Source organism: Diadema setosum, chromosome 10 (genome assembly GCF_964275005.1).
Source record: "Diadema setosum chromosome 10, eeDiaSeto1, whole genome shotgun sequence".
NCBI classification, from domain to species: Eukaryota; Metazoa; Echinodermata; class Echinoidea; order Diadematoida; family Diadematidae; genus Diadema; species Diadema setosum.
Window position 1 is genome coordinate 31,773,523 of NC_092694.1, and position 21,154 is coordinate 31,794,676.

At 37.3% G+C, this 21,154-nt stretch overlaps 1 protein-coding gene across 1 annotated transcript in view; it reads left to right on the plus strand.

Annotated features, from left to right (window-relative positions):
- Positions 1-21,154, plus strand: part of LOC140233668 (serine/threonine-protein kinase Sgk1-like) — a 96,407-nt gene that overhangs the window by 60,557 nt on the left and 14,696 nt on the right. The window contains exons 3-4 of the mRNA XM_072313767.1: positions 12,233-12,316; positions 20,147-20,295. Of these exons, the coding sequence (XP_072169868.1) occupies positions 12,233-12,316; positions 20,147-20,295 (233 nt within the window). The remainder of the gene's footprint in view (positions 1-12,232; positions 12,317-20,146; positions 20,296-21,154) is intronic.

The window sequence follows — 21,154 nt, forward strand, 5'->3', positions numbered from 1 at the left end:
TGTTTTGTTATATGTGATATGCTTGAATGAAATAATGTAAACATTACATGACATCCAGAATGAAATCCCTCCGTCAGTATCTTCAAAGGGGAATGATTAGCAGTTTTGTTTGTTGGCAAATCTGTTGCCCAGTTTTGCTACGACATATTTTGACATTTTCTGTCGATCTTTTGCCATAGAGGCATGGCATTAATTTATTTGGATTTGATTCGATTCGATATGATTTGATCTTCCATGGCATTTATTAACCCTTTGCAAACATTCTCGAAATCATAATGTACTAAATAAATACATTCACCCCTTCTTACACTCATTTTTTTTTTCCCGTGCCCTATCTTAGTTTGGGGGATATAATGGCTAGTGAAACTTTTCTAGCTTACTGCCAGATAGACATTCAACATAGATATGAGTAAATATATGGCCCTGAATCTCCAAAACCTCTTTTTTCAACGACAACAACGTACTGCGTACAGTGTAGCACCATGCCACTGAGTGTTTACTGCACTAAGAAGTTTTAACCCTGTCTATACCAGGGACTTTGGACAGTGTGTATACTATAAGTTTTTTGTGCCAACCAGCATTCAAAGTGCAGAAAGGGCTATCAGGACCTGTATACAGGTATTGATATAAATAGATATTTAATTTCTCGGAACTGTGATGACAAATTGGTTTTTATTTGATATTTAAATGCAGTTGCTTGGCAGCATTGGGTCCACCACTTCGTAACTATTGCTGGTGCACAGGAGGTCAGACACGATCATATAGGCTGTATTGTCGCCGTGCTACCATTTCAGTCCACGTCTTCTTGCTCGCTGCATATCTAATCTCGAGTTTATACTCCGTGATTATGTTCCTCTATATGACGCCGTTCCACCTTGTCATAAATTTTTCATTTGCAGCCGGGGCCTCGGTTGGACAAAGCCGGGCTGATATTCTGCCGCCCCTGTGGTGAAAAAAAAAAAAATAAAGGGGGGGGGGAGTTTATTATCAGCGATATCTGATAAAGGCTAATGACGTACATGCATGCAGAGCAATATGATTATGAAATATCTTCCAGGGCGGATGATGCACTGCTAATGTGCATATCACAAAGACCTACAGGTAGACGTGTATCAATGTTTTAGTAACAAAAAGGGATCCTCAATGCCAAACATAAAAAATATGGTTGTAGGACTGATATTATTTTGTTGCCAAATGTAAAAATGAAAGCACAGATAACAAGTCCTCCAAAGAAAAACATGTGTCAATTTTTGGCAGCTGAATAGGAATTTTGTGAAAGACTTGAGAAGAGACTAGTGTCCCTCCAATGATGTGTACTGCACCTGAATTTTTATCAAGTGCTAATGTCTTCGAGAAAATGATGCATCCAATTTTACTAAATGAATAATATAGCTTCACTTCACTATTATGCTAGGTCACAATTCCCTTCCCATCTTTGAACCAGTTGCAGAGTACATGTAAGTGTGATACTTTTCCACACAGTCAAACCCAAAACAGGTGCACCTCGTAAGATTTGTAGATGAGTTCTGTAGGAATATTCCCAGTTGACTTTTATTTGTTGTTGCTGTTGATTTCGAAATAGTCAATACTCATTCGTTCATCCGTCCTTGATCTTCCTCTGAAATGTGCTCTTATTTCTGCCTTAAATTTAGGTAAAAGGGCATTAAGAGACCTCCAGCATATGAAATATTTCAGCTAAATGGGCTACTTTATATCAAGTATTGTGTACTATATCTCTGTAAGGATTTAACTGGGTATTTGCTCTTAAATGGCACAACTTTTGTCTTTTCAAAATCTGAGCTGACACTGTTATGGAATAATCAGCAAAGCTCCAAAATCTTTCCCAAGTTTCAGGTCTGTACACCCTTTCACTCTTTCAATGTTACTTTGTGACTGTGGGTGCCCCATTCATGCATGGTTTGCTTGATTTGGTATGAATGCTATTGACAATATCAGAATTCTTCCCTTAAATTTGCAGAAAAATGATTTAAAGAAAGAAGCAGGTATGAAAACTCCCAGAGCAAGGAAGTTGTGGAATAGTGTGCCACACTCCAGACCTCCCGACCGTGCTGAATTTGGAGGAAAGAATCTGAATGTTGACCTTTCCCAGCCCTTGTTACAGTAGGAGTTTCCTATTTTTCTTGATAATTTTACTACACACTTCAACAGGAAGTGCTCTTTCTTTCCTACTTTTGAGTCTAGTCATTCTTCTTCTTTTTCAGTCAGAAAGGTTGGGAGGTTTGCACACCCTAGCACATCGTGCTTTGGATAATAAAATGTAGAAAATTCATGTTTGCATTAGTAGTGCTGTGGGATTTGATGTGTCCCTTTTCCTAATGTGGGGCAGAAGTTGAGAATAGAGGGTTGCTGTGTATTGAGTGTTTTGCCCTTTTTACCCCTGGATAGCAACTTTTTGGTGGAGAGAAAATCACATTGAGTGTGCTACCAGGCTTGAGTGAGATCAGAGAGGTGGGACGCAGCGATGCTTAGGCAGCCACAGAGGGGTCCATTGTTGGTGATATATGCAGTGTTGACACACATGCTCCCCTGTTCAAGTTCTCCCGTTGTCGTTGATGCTGCCTCCGCCACGCTGCCGCTCGCGCACGAAATAGACGCACGCCTCAGTGGGCTGATTGGACGCAGGTCAAATCATGTTGATTAAGTCATGTTTCGTCGCTGCCTGCCTCATAAATCTGCCCGCCCGCCCCATACGGAGCAGCGAGAGGGAGCTCTTTAATAATGATCACATTCAGGACCCCTCATTGGCCGGCCAACGCAAACAGTGCCGTGGCTCCGGCTGCCGCGGCTCCGAACAGTAATTCGCGCTGTCAAGCCGGGGTTTTTTTTCCTCGCATTAGCAGAGGCTCCCTGGCATTTAGAATGACATCCAGTAGATGCCCAAGCTTGAAATCCGCCTTTGCCATTTTCATCTGCAGGGAAACAGCGATCTCCTCAGTATCAGCATTGTATCTTGCATTCGTATGGAATGGAATACAGGAGGCTAAAAAATTAGTGGGAAAAATTCATTTGGCGTGCCAAAATGATTTTCCCTTCTTTTCCCGTTGGTATTTCAGTAAAGGCACATGACATTTAGATGTGCATATTTCCCCGAGCACTATCGATCCCTCTACCATTTATTAGTTGTAGAAATACATGTATACAATTAATCTCCTGTGGATCCTCACCTTGCAGACGGCTTAGGCTTAGATTTAGTGACCTTTATCCAAGCTTTCAAACTGATCTTTTAGTTGTTCAAGTACTCTTGTATTAACAGGAGAAGAAACGCTTGCAAATAATAAATGAGATTTAAATCTCCTGGGTGTGTTTTTTTTTTCCCAAGAAAGACTGGACTTCAGTGCAGTGTGGCTCTTATTCCTTGCATTTAAAAGCTGAAAAGTAATTGGAACTGATATTCTAATAAGGATGATACAATTGTATGTGACCGCTAATGAAAGAAATATTTGCATACGTGGGACACACACAAAATAAGTTTTGTTGATGTGACATACTATTTGTTGGCATTTACAGTTTGTCTTGTATGTCTGGTTATGCATTTTAATTCAATGTATTTACATAATTATTCAAATATATTGGTATTTAGAAAGTACAGTATTTTGTATGGGACACTTGGAAAAAGAAGGATAAAAGAGCGAATGCAGAAAATGTATCACAGCCATCACGACAATCACACTTAACTGTGTACTACAGGTAATTCATTGGCTATTAGAATGACAGATTATGGATGACAGGGGTGGGGGGGGGGGGGGGAGGGAGGTTGAGAGAAGAAAATAAAAAGAGAAACGAGGGGCATGGCACTGCTGCAGAGTCTTCAAATCCCTTCAGTGTATTCCAGTAACCTATATCCTGCAGACATCCAGCTTGTCATAAGCAGGGATTCCTGAATTCTGTGTAGAACTGCCCAAAAAAACAGCCCAGTAATCACATTACCATTACACCTGTAGTCCCGTAGGCAGATTCTTGTGTGTGTTGGCAAGCGCTCAGAAATGGGTTAATGTAGACACATGTGAAGTCCCCCTTGACTAGGAAGCCGCCGCTATGTGATCATCTGAAGGGTGATTTTGTGGGCATGGATGTGATGTCTGGAAAGTGTCGAAGTAGGGGGCCCAAGTCTTCTGTTGTGAAAATAAATATTTTGTCCATGTAAGAGCTGCCAAGATTCTCCATTCATTTGAGCGCACTGTACCATGTGAAAATCTGATTAAGAAGTGTAGTATTACAAAATATGTGATCCACCACTTAAGTTGTCCTTGTCATTTGTAGACACGACAGCTGAAAATAATGCAAAATAGGATGATTTGGTTGCAAAATAAAAAATCAAATAAAGATTGTCCAAAATTCAACATCTTAAAGGAGAATTCTGAAGTTTTATAAACAATTAGAGGCTGTGAAGGAAAAAAAAAAACATTTTACAAGCATTTGAACCAAAAGCTGGAAGTTTTAATAATTTATGTATGCAGATCATAATTCTATGGCAAGTTGTGAGTTGATGACATCAATTCACTATTTGCATATATGATTCACACTGACTGCATAATTCTGCTTAAATTGCAAAAATTAGTGAAATTTGTCAATTACACAAATTCTCTAATTTCTATCCCTCTTACCTCTTACCCTCTAATTTTTTATCCAAGTGTATTTTTTTATCCATTCTTCTCAGATGGACATACTGTACACTAACAGCTGCAGAATGCCTCAAAGGTTTTGCTTTCAAACTTTGCCAATTTCAACAAAGGATGTTACTTCACACATTGATTTTTATTTCATTTCTGCTTGGATCTTCCCTCTGGGAAGAAAAATGTTTGAATAATTTGTATTCAAATGTTCAACTCAAAGAAACAAAGTTTCAAAGCAGTGATAATCAGAATCAGAATTGAAATCAGAACCAGAGTCAGAATCAGAAACTGAAATACAGAGAATAAAATAAGTATCACAATCAGAACCAGAATGAGGAGCACAAGCAGAAAGAGAACATGACTGAAAATCAAATTCAAAGTCAGAATCTGAATCTGAATCAGAATCAGAATCAGAATCAAAATTTAGGCCTAATTTTGCCCCAGCCTCTTCTGGTGCATGCCTAGCCAAGCAATGATGGAGACTACAATAGTGTAGAATGGATAGGCCCTTGCTGTGAAGACATGGCATGTAATTTCCTAAGCAGTTTTGACATGGTATAAAGTAGGTTGATTATGGTGCTCGTTTCAGTGTTATGCTCATTGACCTGTGACAAATTTCAATGTAATTGCCTTTGGAATGTGTGAAGGTTGATGTGGGCCATTCATAAAAGTACAATGAAGGTTTACAGTTACTCAAGGACAGAGGAATTTTGCCTTCATCAGCCTGATACAAGGTATTGCGGTAACTGAAATAACACAAATTGAATATGAGTAGCAAATAACTTGTCTAAAATTCTTTGTAATGTGAATGTGTTTTGACAGAGAAGGCAACTGTCACCTCTTCTATTTTTTTTTTTTTTTTGGCAGCATTTTGTAATTTTTTTTTTTAACTGTCTTTGTTGTTGCTGTTTTTTTTTTGTGTGTGTTTTTTTTTTTTGGGGGGGGGAGTGTTTGGTTTTTTTTTTTGCCAAAGGTTCTGGTGGTTTCATGGAGAATACTAGTTTTCCCGAAGTGTATTACTACACATGTCTATTTTGTGTTGAAGGTAAAAATATTGTTTTTCCACCAAACGTGAGCCTTTTGAATCTTCAGAATGCTACAGTGCTGTTTACATGGTTCACATCCGGGCTGATAAGAGATGAAGTGCAATAAAAAGATAGAAACAACACTTAACAAAGCATAATTTTGGTACATGAATGACGGCTGGTATTACCACCTTCGGGCAAATTAGATTTGGATAGGAAAAAAAAAGAAGAATCAAAACAGAAAAAGAAATCAAGCATCAAAGAAAAAAATCACCAAAAAGAAAAAAAAAGTAGTTTTCTTTACTACTTCTAGGCTGAGCGGCCCTGTATTTTCAAAACTTCGACAAAGTTGACAACTCACTACATTCCTTTATGTTGGTTGAGACTCTGCAGTGAACCTACATTGATGAAATTCTTCCAATATTTTCCTTCTCCCGAAAGCTCGTGATCAAAACCAGGAACATTTTGATGCAATGTGTCGGGTGAGGAATATCTCGCTTCATGGTTTAGTGGAAGAGAGTGAATCGGTGACTCAAACCCCCAGGAGGGTATGGGGAGATTGGAAAGTTTTTTTATGGGGAGGGGGGAGGGGTGGTGGGTGTGGAGGAGAAGTTTGAGGTATGGCTGGATTGTTATCAGAGTTTGCTGGAAGTTATCAGAAAGGTTTCATGTTTTATTTGGTGATTTGCCTACCCTAAAGGTGAATGAGTGTTTTCAGCATGACTTTTATTTTTTTTTTTAATTTTTTTTTTTAAATGAGGAATTAGTTTGGACGGTTGGAGGTGATGAGGTACTCACGGAATTCAAGCATTGTTTTACAAGCCACAAAGTAGTTTTACATCTAATGAAGATCAAGCATACTTGTACTGCAAAACCAGAGATGTGTGCATGTATTTTAATTTCACAAACTTTGCAAGAGCCAAGATTCGCAAAATTCAAATGCACATGAAAGTTCTTGTTGACATTATATACATTGAATGTCACTGGCAATTTGCAAAAATTTTATCCTGTGAAAGAGGCCGTCAGCTCCATATCTTAAAAAAAAAAGAAGGAAAATTCATGCTGAGGAAATATCTTACTTTACAGTGTGCAAACTGTTGCTTTTTCCCCTTTTTTTTGTAGCCAAAAATACGTATACTGCTTTCCAAATTGTATTGCTATGCATATCTACCGAAGGAAAGGTATAATAAAGATATTGTTTTTCCAACAAAAAATTCCCCCTTTATGTGCCATGGTATAAACCCCCTGTGTGCTACATTATGTTGAGACAGCAAGGTAGTTATGCTTTTTGAAACATTCTGTTTTTCAAATCTTTTATAGATTTTTGTTATCCTGGACGTGTGATGAGCAAAGTTGTAGAGTAAATACCAAGCTTTGCTTTAATGTAAATTGCACTTTCCTTGTCCTGTGGCATTTTGCGATTTATCAATTGATTTGGGCGGGTTTGTGCATAGCAGAATATATATGAAAACTTGGTACCCCGTCGTCGACTGAGTCGGGCGTGCGAACATGGCACATAAAGAGTTAAACCATCGGAATAATGCAATATTGTTTTAAAAATTACAATGCTAGCATCCCTGCACTTGTGTACATATTGTTGACATACAATACACACAAATCAAGACACACTGTAACTCTCTCCTTTTCTAATTATTCATAATTCACTTCTGTTTCATTTTTTCTCAGATAAATACAACTTTTTAATATTTCTCTCAAACTCTGTGTACTGAGGCTCCTACATAATTGATGAAATGTGACAGGGAATACACAGCTCAAGGGAGTTATTTGAACATTCAGAGATTGCGAATATTGCGCCATCATAAGGTATATTACCTTTATTACACTTTCTCGTTTCATTTTTCTTGTTATTGGAATTTGGTGTGATGTACAGTAATATCTCCATCAAAGAACTTAAAGTATTTACTTTTATATCTTCTGTATGATATATATATAAAATGCAAACTATAGATCTCAGGTGGTTTTTATATAAAGTGTGGTATGCATGTACATTTATATATCCCAGCAGAGGAGGTGGAAGTCAAAGGAAATCTTACAAGCAAGATGCAATACTTCCAGCCTCAAACTCTGTCAAAAGCGGGATCTGGGATTATGCCAGTGACGTCCATCATTAGTGCAAGAGATTAGCATTTAGATGTTTGCATGGGAGATGAGAGTACAGAGACTTATGAGGCGTAAGAGGATCAGTTAGGAAATCGGAGAAAAAGGGTTTGATGATCCAAAGGGGACGGGAGAATGGCAGTTGATAAGATTGAGACTTAGGCACAGATAGGAGATGGTAAAAGGCTCATTCACACACAAGAGTTATCAGTTTTCGGATTATAGTACAAAAATTAATTTCATTCTGCCCTCTTTATATTCACATGTTTAAAAAAAAAAAATATCAGCTGCTAGCAGATTGCTTTGAATCTCTGATCTGCGCATGCCTATGCAATGTCTAGAGCATTGCTCGGGGTGATCTTAACTCGGCTCTTGTGGGATTGAAAAGCCAAGTTCATTTTATATTCATGTAAGCCATTCAAACGTCACACTGCATGAGGAAAATTGTAAATATTTCTATAAACAAAAAGAAAGGAAGATGCAAAGATTTTTTTTTTCTCCCTTTTTTTTTTGCATTGTGAAGGAAAACTCGATATAGCAAGTGATTTTGTGTTCAGTTTTTGTCCTCAAATAAAAAGAACCAATCAGTTTATATCTTGCTTATTGAAGGTCAGTTTATAAATACCATTATTTTTGGGATGTATTTGAATGGATCTGATGACGCTGCTGGTGTTGGTGGGCAACAGGTGGATGATAATGGTCGTGACGGCAAGGGTGCCAATTACCCTGGTGGTGGTGATGGTTTCCATGGTACCGAGAGATGATGATGTGATAGCGGTCTTGCTGGTGATGATGATAATTCCCGCCAATGATTTCAGTGATGACTAGGATACTTTGGAGAATGATACAGGGTGGACATCATGATAAAAATGATGACAAAGTATTAACCTACATAGTAGAGAGTATTATTGGTGTGACACCAGTACCCCTGTGAGTTTACAAAGATGGTATCAGGATACACAAGTGTAGTTTGGGTCTGGCTGATGAAATTTGTAGAGTAAATGTAAAAAGGGTTTTGATACCAATATCAATATAAGGGACTGCAGTTGTTGTTTTTTTAATTTCTTGACCACACACAATTGTCAAAAGAGATATTCCAATTTTCCCCATATAGTCACTGATTAATGAGCACATTTGCACTTGAAAATCAGAGGTGTTGCAACATGCAATTTGACATAGGTGAAGGTGACACCATGCATATATTTCTTCAAAAGGTATGTTGGTGTCCACCTGTAGGTCTTAGATATATGATGATGATGAAATTGCTTTTTCATGCATGATATCTGCTGGAGATGAAAAGAAATGTATGAGGGTGATACCAAGCATAAAATTATTCAAAAGGTATGATGGTGTCCACCTCAAGGTATATGCGATGATGATGAAATTGCTTTTCCGTGCATGATACATGTATCTGTTGGAGAAGGGAAGAAGCGATTAAATTATGCAAGCGTCGGAGAGGCAGTGGTTGCCATTGGCGACCAGAACGTGAGATAGATGTGCAAATGTGTCAGGCGTCATGTCGGGAATGCACCATTACGGCAATTCATTCTAACAACGTGGTCTCTCTCCCGCTCGATGAAGCTTTCAGTGTATCTGGGTATAAATCATTTCTTCTCAACGACGATTAAACATATGAGCTCGGTAACCCATTATTTCCCCATTTCAACTTAACCCCCCCCCCCCCCCCCCCCCCCCCGAGACAATTCCACTGTTTTTGTCAGGGCCATTGCAGCCATTCCCCGTCCCGCTCCATTGATTTCCACATCTGTCGCATGTAACTAATAGGCCATTTTCGCAGCATTGCAGTCAGTTCCTTGGATGACGTTTCTTTGCGGTACTTTCTATTTCGGGTTTTTTTTTTTTTTTTTGCAGATGGGGGGGGGGGGGGGAATCTAATTTAATCCACACGTCTTCAAACCAACGGTGATATGAAAGATGATACAATGAGAATAGGGTATAGAAATTGTTGCAATTGAATTTAAATACAGGATGATATGCCTCATATCCATGTAGTGTTTACTTCCTTTGCATTTGCTCTGGTGATGGAATAGATTTTTACTTTTACTAAGGACCACCATTTCATTACCTCCTATTGGCATTGTATACATACAATGCACATTCTTCCCAGGGGACTGAAATGGTTAAACGTATTCATTTATGCACCCTTCTCCTCTCTCCTCTCTTCCCTTTTTGCTCTCAACTTCTCTCTCCTCCTCATCTTTTCTCTACATACTCTCACATTCTCCTCTCTCTATTTCCTCTTCATTTCCTGTCCTTTCTTCACTCAATCCTCTATGCTAGATAATGTATTTTGATACTAGTACATGTAGGTTTACAATTAAAGTCACCTTATTGCTGCATGTTGTGCACTGGGCTGTCGCCGTAGCAATACAGCCATTCACACCTGCAATTTGTAGCAATGCCCACTGCTGACTGGTGACGTGGAATTTTTACAAACATTGCAGAAATACCTCCTTTTGTTGCCGTGATCATGACATATTTAATCACTGGTGTGTGGTTTATTATTCGTTGTTTATTGAATGTGTATATTGTGTGTTTGTGTTAGTGTTTGTATTTGTGTTTGCATATTTGGGTGTGCGTGTCTGTTCAAATTCTTTTAACAGTATGTATTATCATGGGGGGGGGGGGAGAAAGGGGATGGGTGAGTTGATGTAGAGATTTGTTTTGTTTTGTTTTGTTTTGTTTTTCATCTCTTCTTTCCCTGTCTTTGCAAATGTTTTCACAATAATTTGCACCTTTCTATGAAGCTGTAAATCCATGATTTGACTTGTAGAGCTGGCCTTAAAGTGGGTCTGCTCATGTTTGTACCAGATTCCAGTGGTCATGACATGGGTTTTCACTGTACTGGGCATGTGGTACAGTCAGTATGTCTCACATTTTTTCTGTTTTACCTAAATATCTGTTGAGAGTACTCAAAAAGCAAAAGCAAAAAAGGAATCCATAGCAATTTCTCTTCAACCTTCCATAGAAGAAAAGCCAAATCATAAATATTCTTTACTTTCCCGTTTTGACTATGTACAACAGTCTTTGAGGAAGGACACTGAAAAAAAAATATAACTTTTTTTTTTTTATAACGATTGTAATACAACAATTGGTGTTTAGGGAATCGTTCTTGCTTGTTTTTAGCCAGATATCCTGCCCACCAAGTTAAACACTATGTGCAGGAGTATAAAGGAAACTATTTATGTGAATATATAGTGGTACCTATCCCCAAGATATTCACACACACTCTATTAAAAAAAAATGAAGAAAAACTTCTCCTATTCCCACTTTAAAAATAGAAGAGCAATCATATAAATATGTTTCCAAAGGCAGAAGATGGTCTATCAGCCTTCAGGGGGGCAGCTCATCCCAGGAAATTAGCACAGGTGCATTCATCTTCCCCTGGGGAGTTTTATCAAAATTACTGAACTACACTCATTATCAACTACTTGAAGATCAGTGTTCTTCTTTACATACATATGTTTCATGGCGGAGATGCTTCCAGAAATGCTGATTTGATTGCTTTTTGTGTGTGTGTTTTTATGTGATGTTGTATCCACACGTCTTTTGCCTTTGTTTTGTTGTTCATTTTTGGCACTTGCAAACTTCTCAGTGGTCTCATTTGCAGGTGCAATGATGATGATGACATACTCTCGTTGCCCATGGCAACCAGAATTCCAAGGAAGACACAATCATATTTTCCCCTGCATTTTGAATTTCTTTGAAAAATATAATGATGCTTATTTTAAGATGTTTGTTTACATCTCTCCAGGAACATGTTCAAGGTTGCCAAGAGTTTAAATCTGTGCATGCTTGGAAGCAAAAGAACAGGTCTCTATAGGGGCTTTTGGCACCTTTGTGTGTTTTAAAGAGCTTAGGAAGAAATACCAGAAAAAGCAGATAAAGTAAAGTTCCAGACAATTCTAAAAGTGACATGTCCATGATGTGATTGCCCTAACTTTATCCATTTTACAGTTGTCATTTACCCCATGATACCAAAAGGATCTGCATTTAGATATAAAAAAAAAAAATCAGAAATGCAACAAAAGAAGCTGTCCAATCATATCAAAACATTTTCAGTTTGTTGTTTGAATTCTGATGTAAAATCAACAGTAAAGTGGTTGACTCATAATTGATGAGTTACAAGGCTGGTTTTTATAAATTTTAATGAAATTTTCTGTGAAGTTCATATGAAACCATCAAATAAACAGCTGTATGAATGTTTAAGAGGGGGAAGAAGCAATGGTGTAACTGTATTATTCATTTTTATCACTTGTATCACTCTAATGTTGTTCCGGATGTTGCTTTAATTATTATCATTATTATCGTCATTGTCATCAATGCTGTCATTACTCTTATATGACTATGATGGGTATTATGATTGTTGTATAACGTCAAGGCCCTGTCATATGCATCATCACTGTGTTTATTATTACTTGTTTCTTTCCTCAGGTGTACAAGGTGGTCGTGGTAGCAGCTGGCAAGACGTGGTTCATCTTCAGGAGATACAATGAATTCCACAAGCTGTACGAAGTGGTGAGTCGAAAAACTTGAGAGCAATTCTTTGTCAAAATGGCAGGCTGAGTCAGAGTGCTATTAGGCCAATGACCTGACCTGTCACAACCATGGATGGAGGACAAACCCCTTGTTAACCCTTTGCATGCCACATTAATTATCTCTTCATAAGTTTATGTGCAACATTTGTGCACACTTGACTCAGTGACAGGAAAGGAGTTAAAGGACAAGTTCACCCTCATATATATGTGGATTGAGTGAATGCAGCAGTATTAGTAGAACACATCAGTGAGAGTTTGAGGAAAATCAGACAATCCGTTCAAAAGTTACGAATTTTTAAAGTTTTTGCTCAGTCACTGCTGGATGAGAAGACTACTATTAGTGTATCATGTCACATGCGTAGAATGATGAGGAAAATATAAAGTGAATTCCACAAAATTTCATTTTTTGAGGAAAGTACACATTCCATTGACTTGTTACTGCAGTATGTTGAGGGTAATATTATTCCCCCTGCTTTTTGAAAGAGGCAAGTCAGGTGCTCTTTTATTACGCAAGAAGAGTGAAAATATGTCAAATTTTCTTTTGTCTTTTGTAACATTCTACGCATGTGACATCGCAAGCCATAGTACTTTTCTCATCCAGCGATGGCAGCATTGAAACTTCAAAAATTCATAACTCTTCTCAAACGGATTGTCTCATTTTCCTCAAACTTTCACCTATATGTTCTGCTAAAATTGCTGCATTCTCTCAGTCTTTATGTACATGAAGGTGAACTTGCCCTTTCAAGTGCCTAGTCCTGGCTGCATCACTTCCGAGAGCCCTCACATTTATCGCAAAGTTGATTTTTGATACATCATTCAGTTTATGTCGGGTTTATTAAAGCTTCTGACCACGAGGGCCATGAGAATTCGCACGCTTTTTTGACGAACACTGTGCTAGGGCTTTCCATAGTTCAGTAGGTATAGAGCACCAGTCTAGCAATCCCGAGGTGTTGGGTTTAATCCTGATGGAATCACATTTTCTTTGCTCATTTTCATTGCAGTTAATTTCATTGCAAACTTCCAGGATTTTGAATCTGTGAGGGCACAACTTCATCCAATGCAGTCTTCATTATGATGATATGTGGATCCAGTAACAAAATGGGAAAATCTCAGCCAGCCAAATGTTACAACACAAACAAAGCTTTGCGAGACTGAAGTGTATTTTTCATTGACGAAACCAAACCAACAGCCACTGATTGTACAATGATGAATAGCAACGAAAGCAACAAAAGTTGCAGCTAGGCATGGCTCAAAAGCTGTTCACCATTTGATTTCACTTCAGGTACTTGACATGGTTTTCAATGATGCAAAATGTGTCATCTTTTTTTTGTTTTTGTTTTTTACTGATTTCATTTTCACTTGCACGCAGTGCCCTAGAATGTATTTCTGTCACAATGAAGACTTCGTCAGGCGGGTCTGTTTGAAGAACTGTTTAGATTTTTTTATATCATACTCAGCGACTTGATGTTCTGTGCCCCACTTAATGTAAGGCATGCACAAAGTAGGAGGGCTGTACCATGTTTGAGAGTGACCTAAATGGGTGAACTCGCTGGTACTTGTGTAAGATTTGGGTTTGTGGACTTTGCACCCAAGTTACGCTGGAGCCAAATGACGCAGTGACTTGATAATATCCAAATACAACCCACAGGTCATGTAGTTATCAAATAGTCATTGTGATCTATAGTATAAAGGGGTGTGTACTCAGCAGTGCATTTGAGTGCTCTAAAATAAAACAAAGTGTTGTGTAATCTTATCTGATTGGGTTTCATTAGAATTTGCCATCAACACTGTCAACACTGTTACACATGGTATACTATAGAGTTCATTGTAGCATTGTATTGCATGTTCCTATTAGGAGTATATGTGTGAGATTGGGTGTATGTTGTTTGTGTGTGACTGTGTTCATCATGATCACAGCTATCAGAGGCTCAGAGAGAGAAAATGTCATACCTGAGAGAAAGATTGATAGATAGATAGAGATAGAGATAGAGAAATAGATAGATAGATGGATAGATAGATATATAAATAGATAGATAGATAGATATAGATAGATAGAGAAATAGATAGATGGATAGATAGATATATATAAATAGATAGATAGATAGATATAGAAAGATAAATAGATGGATGGATAGATGGATAGATAGATGGATAGATAGATATAAGTTGATAAGTAGATAGATGGATAGATACATAGATATAGATAGATAAATAGATAGATAGATAGATAGATAGATAGATAGATAGAGATAGATAGATCAGTAGATAGATGGATAGATGTATAGATATAGTAGATAGATGGATGGATTGATAGATAGATAGATAAGTAGATAGATAGATGGATAGATATAGGTAGATGTACTACTATGAGAGAGGGAGAGAAGAGAAAGTATGATGGTAATTATCTAGGAGAGGACAGAGAGAGAGCTTTGAAACATACAAAAAACATATTTTGTCAGTTTGGCTTGAAGGGCCTCGAAGCAAAAAAAAAAAAAAAAAAAAAAAGATCCAAAGAGGAATTAACTCCTCAACAGAAACTTCAACAGGGGCAACACTTTAATGAAGAGATAGATATTTAAAGCAGATCAAGGTTATGAATGTTTGGGTGCCAGCATGAGGTACAATGATCACATCTATGAACTAAACTGTGGGCAATTAATGAGGTAAATTATGCACACAAGTTAAAGGCATAATTTACAATTTGCAAATGAAACAAAACCAAGCATTAGTTCTTCGAAATAGTTCTATTGCTATGTGAGTTAGGGATAGAAACAACTAATGTAAAAAGATTGAACCTGTATAATCAATGTTAAGTATTGTTAAACATACAAAATGTGAACAATAGTTATAACAAAATTGTTTCCAGACTAAACTGTCTACAGTTATGGTTTAATGAGAAATACAGTGATGTCTCCTTATATTTTAGGCTTTATTGCAAAATATGGTAGGATGTTTTATGATACAACTGACCTACACATATGTACATCAAAAATGATATCTTGAACATTTTTAAAATCACTGCTCTCAAAGGTGAACAAGACCTTTAATACAAATGATATCACCTGTGTGGTACTACACACTGTCATTCAGTTGATTTTTCCTTTAAAACATTTTCTCTGTGATTCTTTCCTTTTTTTTTTAGACAAATTGTCAACATTCTTGTCCAACTCCTCTCCATACACAAGAAATCAATAGTTTCATAGAAATTTTTGCCGGAAAGGATATGGGCTGTTATCATTTTATACTCAAGGCAAACAGGTGTTATCAACCAATTCAAAATGACATGATCATAATGACATGACCTTGGAAGCTATTTTTACATGCCATTAGGATGCTAAAACATCAGAATGTTTTTACCTTCAACTCGATGATAGCCACACTTGTATTCTTGTCATTTCCTGGATACTATATCAGGCTACATTAGATATTTGTATTATTTAGTTGGGAGGATTTCATTTTTTTTTTTTTTTTACATTACAGTAGAGCTAAACTTCTCTTTATTTTTCATCACGTGCCTGGGAGAATAATAGAAACACACACTATTCAAGGAAGGTGTGCCCGTAGAACGACGCATATGTTGGTGAAGCCAATATGAAAGTATACACCTCGCGTTCGTTTGCGTCATTCATTCACTTCTTCCTCCATATTTCATAAGTGACTCAAAGTATCATCATGAAACTTAGTAGGCCTACTTGTTTATGCATGGTCTACCTGACAGTGATGTTCTTAGGAATTCTAGGATCATAGGGTCAAATGTCAAGGGTCAAAATCCGGGTTAAAATGCTAAAATGTTACTAATTGATATTGAAATTACACTTTTTCGTCATACCTTGAAAATTACTCAATGCATAAACTTATAAAAGGGTCATAGGTCAAGTAAAAATCCTCAAATCCCAAAATACCTGCACTCTCAGACAATGTAGCCATTCATCTATAAATTAAACCTAGATCAAGGAAAATTAACATTCAACACATTTGTGACAAACCTGTCATTTTAATATTTTGCCAGTTATGTGAAACTGTCATCACAAATTGTCAAGACATTGTACTATGATAGACCTACATGCATTAGGAGAACCATGCATTATGGTGGAGGCATACAGCGACATTTCCAGTTTGTGAATAGAATGTAAAAAAAAAAAACAACAACTTCAAAGTCCTAAAACTGTCATGTTTTGTTTGTATGTGTGTTTGCGGAAACTTGTTGTTTATATCTACCACTGAAGACAGCTGAAATATGGTGTGGAGTAATATTTGTATGCTTTTATCCAGATTTACATTTATCCAAAAGATCATTTCTGACATGAAATACAAGAGATGAAATGAAAACTTCAGTTGAAATCATGACATGAAAACTTCGGTTGAAATCATGACAAGTCATTGCAGTATTGCAGATCTATTTATGTGACTCTTCCTGGAAGCTGTGGCATTCGCATACATGTGAAGAATTTGTTTGCAAAAACCGATAAGTCCATTTTTGAAGATTTTGAATTACGGTCTCTGTCATAAAGTGCAAAATAATACCTTTGAAATGATATATTGGTCATTACATATATAGAGGTACATTTTTGAAATTATGGTCAAAAGAAGCAAGATTTTTCTTATTATTCTCTTTATTTTTCTTTACCTTTAATCGCAAATATCTCCATTTGGCAAATATGGACATCGGTTTTTGCTAACAAACTCTTCATGTGCACAGTCAGGGAGGGATTGACTTAATCTCTCCTTATCATTCATGAGATCCCAAGCCTCCAAACCTGCTAATAATAGCCTGCTATCTCAGCTACTTTAGTGGCCTATCTGTAGGGTGTGTTTTTTTTTTTCTGTCCCCGAACTGTCCCCCCCCCCCTTCCCTGTAGTGTTAGTTCTGAGGCTCCATCAACACAAGCTGCATTGTACCTAATTACACAACAATTTATGCGCACAGCGTTAATGGGCTACAGCACGGCACAATTCCATTTGGGTACATTTTAATGTGATTAAGGAATGAGAAATTGCCACCAGTGCTATATTACACCAGCATAGGATGTTACATTACACAGCAATTTACAATTAGCAGCTTACAACGTAGTGTAACTTAAAGGTCCTGTTTACCTTTTGGAGCAGTGATTTAAAAAATGTTCAAGATATCACTTTTGATGCATATGTGTAGGTCAGTTGTATCACAAAACATCCTACCATATATTTTATTTTTTTTTGCAATAAAGCCTAAAATATAAGAAGATATCGCTGTTTTTCTCATTAAACCATAACTGCAGACGGTTTAGTCTGGAAACATTTTGATTATAACCATTGTTCACATTTTGTACGATGGTGTATATATAATAATACTTAACATCCATTATACTGGTTCAAATTTTTCATTGGTAGTTTCTAACCCTAATTCACGTTTTAAAACTATTTTGAGCACTAATGCTGAGTTTTCGTTTCATCTGCAAATGGTAAATTATGCCTTTAAGACACAGTATTTCAAAGCTACTGTATGCATTATGTGCTGTATTAGATGAGTGAAACCAGCTTCATGAGATACACAATGAAATTAGAGTTGCCAATTTAATCATGAGAAGATGATCACGTCAGCAGCAATATTCCCCCGGTACTTGAGAGATTTTTAAAGACAGTATAATACATGTACAGAGCTGTCAAGTCTTTCAGATTCTGCAGGAGTCTCCCTGAAAATGTCAAAATCAGTTCATGTCTCAATATTAAGAGAATATTAAAATCTCCCTGATTTGGGAATTATTATTTTTTTTTTTTTTTGAAATGCATGTAACACACAGCTATATCTCCTTGATTTGGATGTGGGAATGTTGGCAGACATGCATATATGTATGTATGACTGTGTGCCCTGGATTCCCAGGGCAGCTAGCTCCTGTGGACTTAACTGGCCGATAAAATATGTTCCCCCGAATGAGGTTCAAGTTTGGGTCAAGTGTGTTGACTCTGGTTATTTTGACTGAAACGTGACAGTCAGTATGACCCTCTATAAGGAATGAGGACTATGTCACGTTTCATGGCTTCAGAACGAGAATTTGGAATGTCCTTCGTGGAATTATAGATTTTCCTCTTTCTGCCTTCAAGGGTCTGGGTTTTGGTTGCAGAAATTTGTGTTGCAATTTTAGCTGAAATACAGCTACCACAAATTTACCAAGGAGGAGGTGGGGGGGGGGGGGGGGGTGTTGGGGAGAAGTGAAAGTCTGTACTGCATAAGAGGTTTTGCATTTTAGATATGACATGTCTACTATCAAACACCCTCATTTATGTCTTTGATGTGGACTACAGGCTGATGCTTGTACCACAGCACAACTCCTGTAATTTTCTTGTGTTCAGTTGTTCTTGTTTTTCGATGGGGTGTTGTAGACTTTGGGAAAATAATCACAAATATATTCCACAGTTATTCGCCGAAGCTTGGACTGTTTGCGTAACATGTCAACATGATGTCATGCCGGAGCAGACAATGCAATTTTGTCAGCTTAACCAATAGAAGAAATATAACAAACATATCTTGATTTTCCCCTTTAATCTAGGCCAGGCAGTGTAAACTGATTGACTGATTGAGCACACAGAATGCCATACCCGACTCTTATTCCTTTCTACTTGAAGATGTCTTTGTGGTTTCTGCATTTTTAGCTCAAGTAGATTATCTCCTAATCCGCCCTGTCACTGGATCCCTTGGCTTGATTCTTGTGGACTGAGATCTGTTCCGGTAGCTTTTTGATGAACCTTTTCACACCACGGGAGTTTTAACTGTGTGATTGTCACATACCCAAATTGAACATACATACTTTCTTTCTCTTATTGCGATTACATGCTTTCACAGAAAAGGTCAAACGTTCATGAGACTGCAGACAGGGGAAAAAGAAAAAAAAAAAAAAACTACCATGTTTCCGTTAACAGACAGTCAGTAAAATGGTATCAAAATACAATAAATTTATTTGTAACTAGATTTCTCTTGAATTGTTATATACAGTTTAGAAGGGGAGATTGATTTTATTTTGTCGATGTTTTACCTGTATAGTTGTGCCGAAGGAGTGCTATTGGTGTTTATTTGTTAGGGAGTATTTAATGCTGTTGTGATGCAATGATGACCTAAAAATTATTTTGAAGGAGGATCGTGTCAGTCTTTGGGTCATAAGGTCATAGGTTGATATTGCAGGGGTCAAGATTAGAGTGTCTGATTTGCTGTAGAACATTGGTGTTCACATAATCAGATTTCTCACTGTGTGCTTTGCATAATAAAATAATCACAAACATCTGTATGACATGCTTTATTCAAACTTGATGCAAACATTAACTTTGAAAGAGCAGTGTAGAGTGCAAATGGTAACAGGAATTCGCCTTTTTAAACTGTGCAAAAAGAAGCTCATTGTCTGGAATGAGTGGCAGTGGCAAGTGTGTATATATAGGGCCTCCTGAGCTCTCGGAGTCAATGTATTTTCTTTCATTTCCATTTTTCCCCATTCCACATCAAAAACATGTCATCAAAGGAAAAAGATTTTCGCATCGTATGCTCAACACGGTATGCAAAGTCTAGTTACACTAGGCAATTGAGAACCTGTGACCAATGTTAAAATAGAAGAAGTATAATGAGATCAGATATTTCAGAGTTATTAGATTGAATGAAATAAAATATTCACTGACATTAAGGTGCTTATAAATGTGTTCTTCCAGATTATTAGCGTCATGCTATGAGGCACACAGGTACAAAATGGGGAAAAATCCAAAAGTAAGTCTACAAAGGTAATTGACTTGCGAGAAAGAATGTTCTAACCAGTCTTTGCCTACTTTTCATTGTCTTCGATACCTGCAGCTGAAAAAGAAGTTTCCTGGAGCAGATCTGAAGTTACCGGGAAAGAAGCTGTTCGGGAACAACTTTGACCCCGAGTTCATCCGTCAGAGGAGGGAAGGACTCCATGATTTCATCCAGAAAATCATCAACAATCAGCAGATATTACAGCAGTTAGTATCTTTGAACTTTTGTTCTTTTTTTTTTTGGGGGGGGGATCTCGGAAGGCCCATTCACACATGAGAGTTATCAATTTTTTCTTCTTTTTTTTTGCCTCGAGCATGTGTGAACAGGATCATTATATTACTGTAGCCTTCGAGCCTTCAGCTGGCATAAATTGGTCAAAAATGGGTATGTCCATGAGACATTCAAATACTGGTTATCATATTAACCCGTTGAGGACGAGTCCCGAGTATACTCGGGCAGGTGTCTATGGGGAATGCGTGTTGTAGCAAAATCAAACCGTCCTCAACGGGTTAAAGAGGATTTTGAAGTTCTGCTTGCCTTGACATGGTGATATTCATTGCCACATCATCAGGGATTTAGAAAATTAAAAAGCAAGAATTAGTTGCAACATAGATAAACTGTGTATTCTACTTTGCCTAATTTATGAAATCAAGTGTGAAAAAATTAATAAAGTTGTTGAACACGGAAGCCTGGTGCTGCCAGCTTAACTTTATTGCCAAATGAAGTTGACATTCAATCTTCTGGACTTCAAAATGTTGTTTGTTTGTTTTTTTTTATATTAGACTGCATAAAAAGCAAAACATTTTGTCATTTTGTTTTGAAGTTTAAAACATCACAGTTTTACACAGTATTTTATGTTCAAGCCAGACAGATTGTTGTCACGAAGGTCAGAATATTTTGTACAAAAAGTAGATCCAACAACTTTATGGCTGATAAAAACCATATTGTCTAGGTGCAGCTTGGACACACGTATATTCTTTAAGTAGAAGGCTTCATGAGATTTCCAAAGAAAGAATATATTGCAATTTTCATAATTGCCTATCATTATAACTCAGACAGATGGTA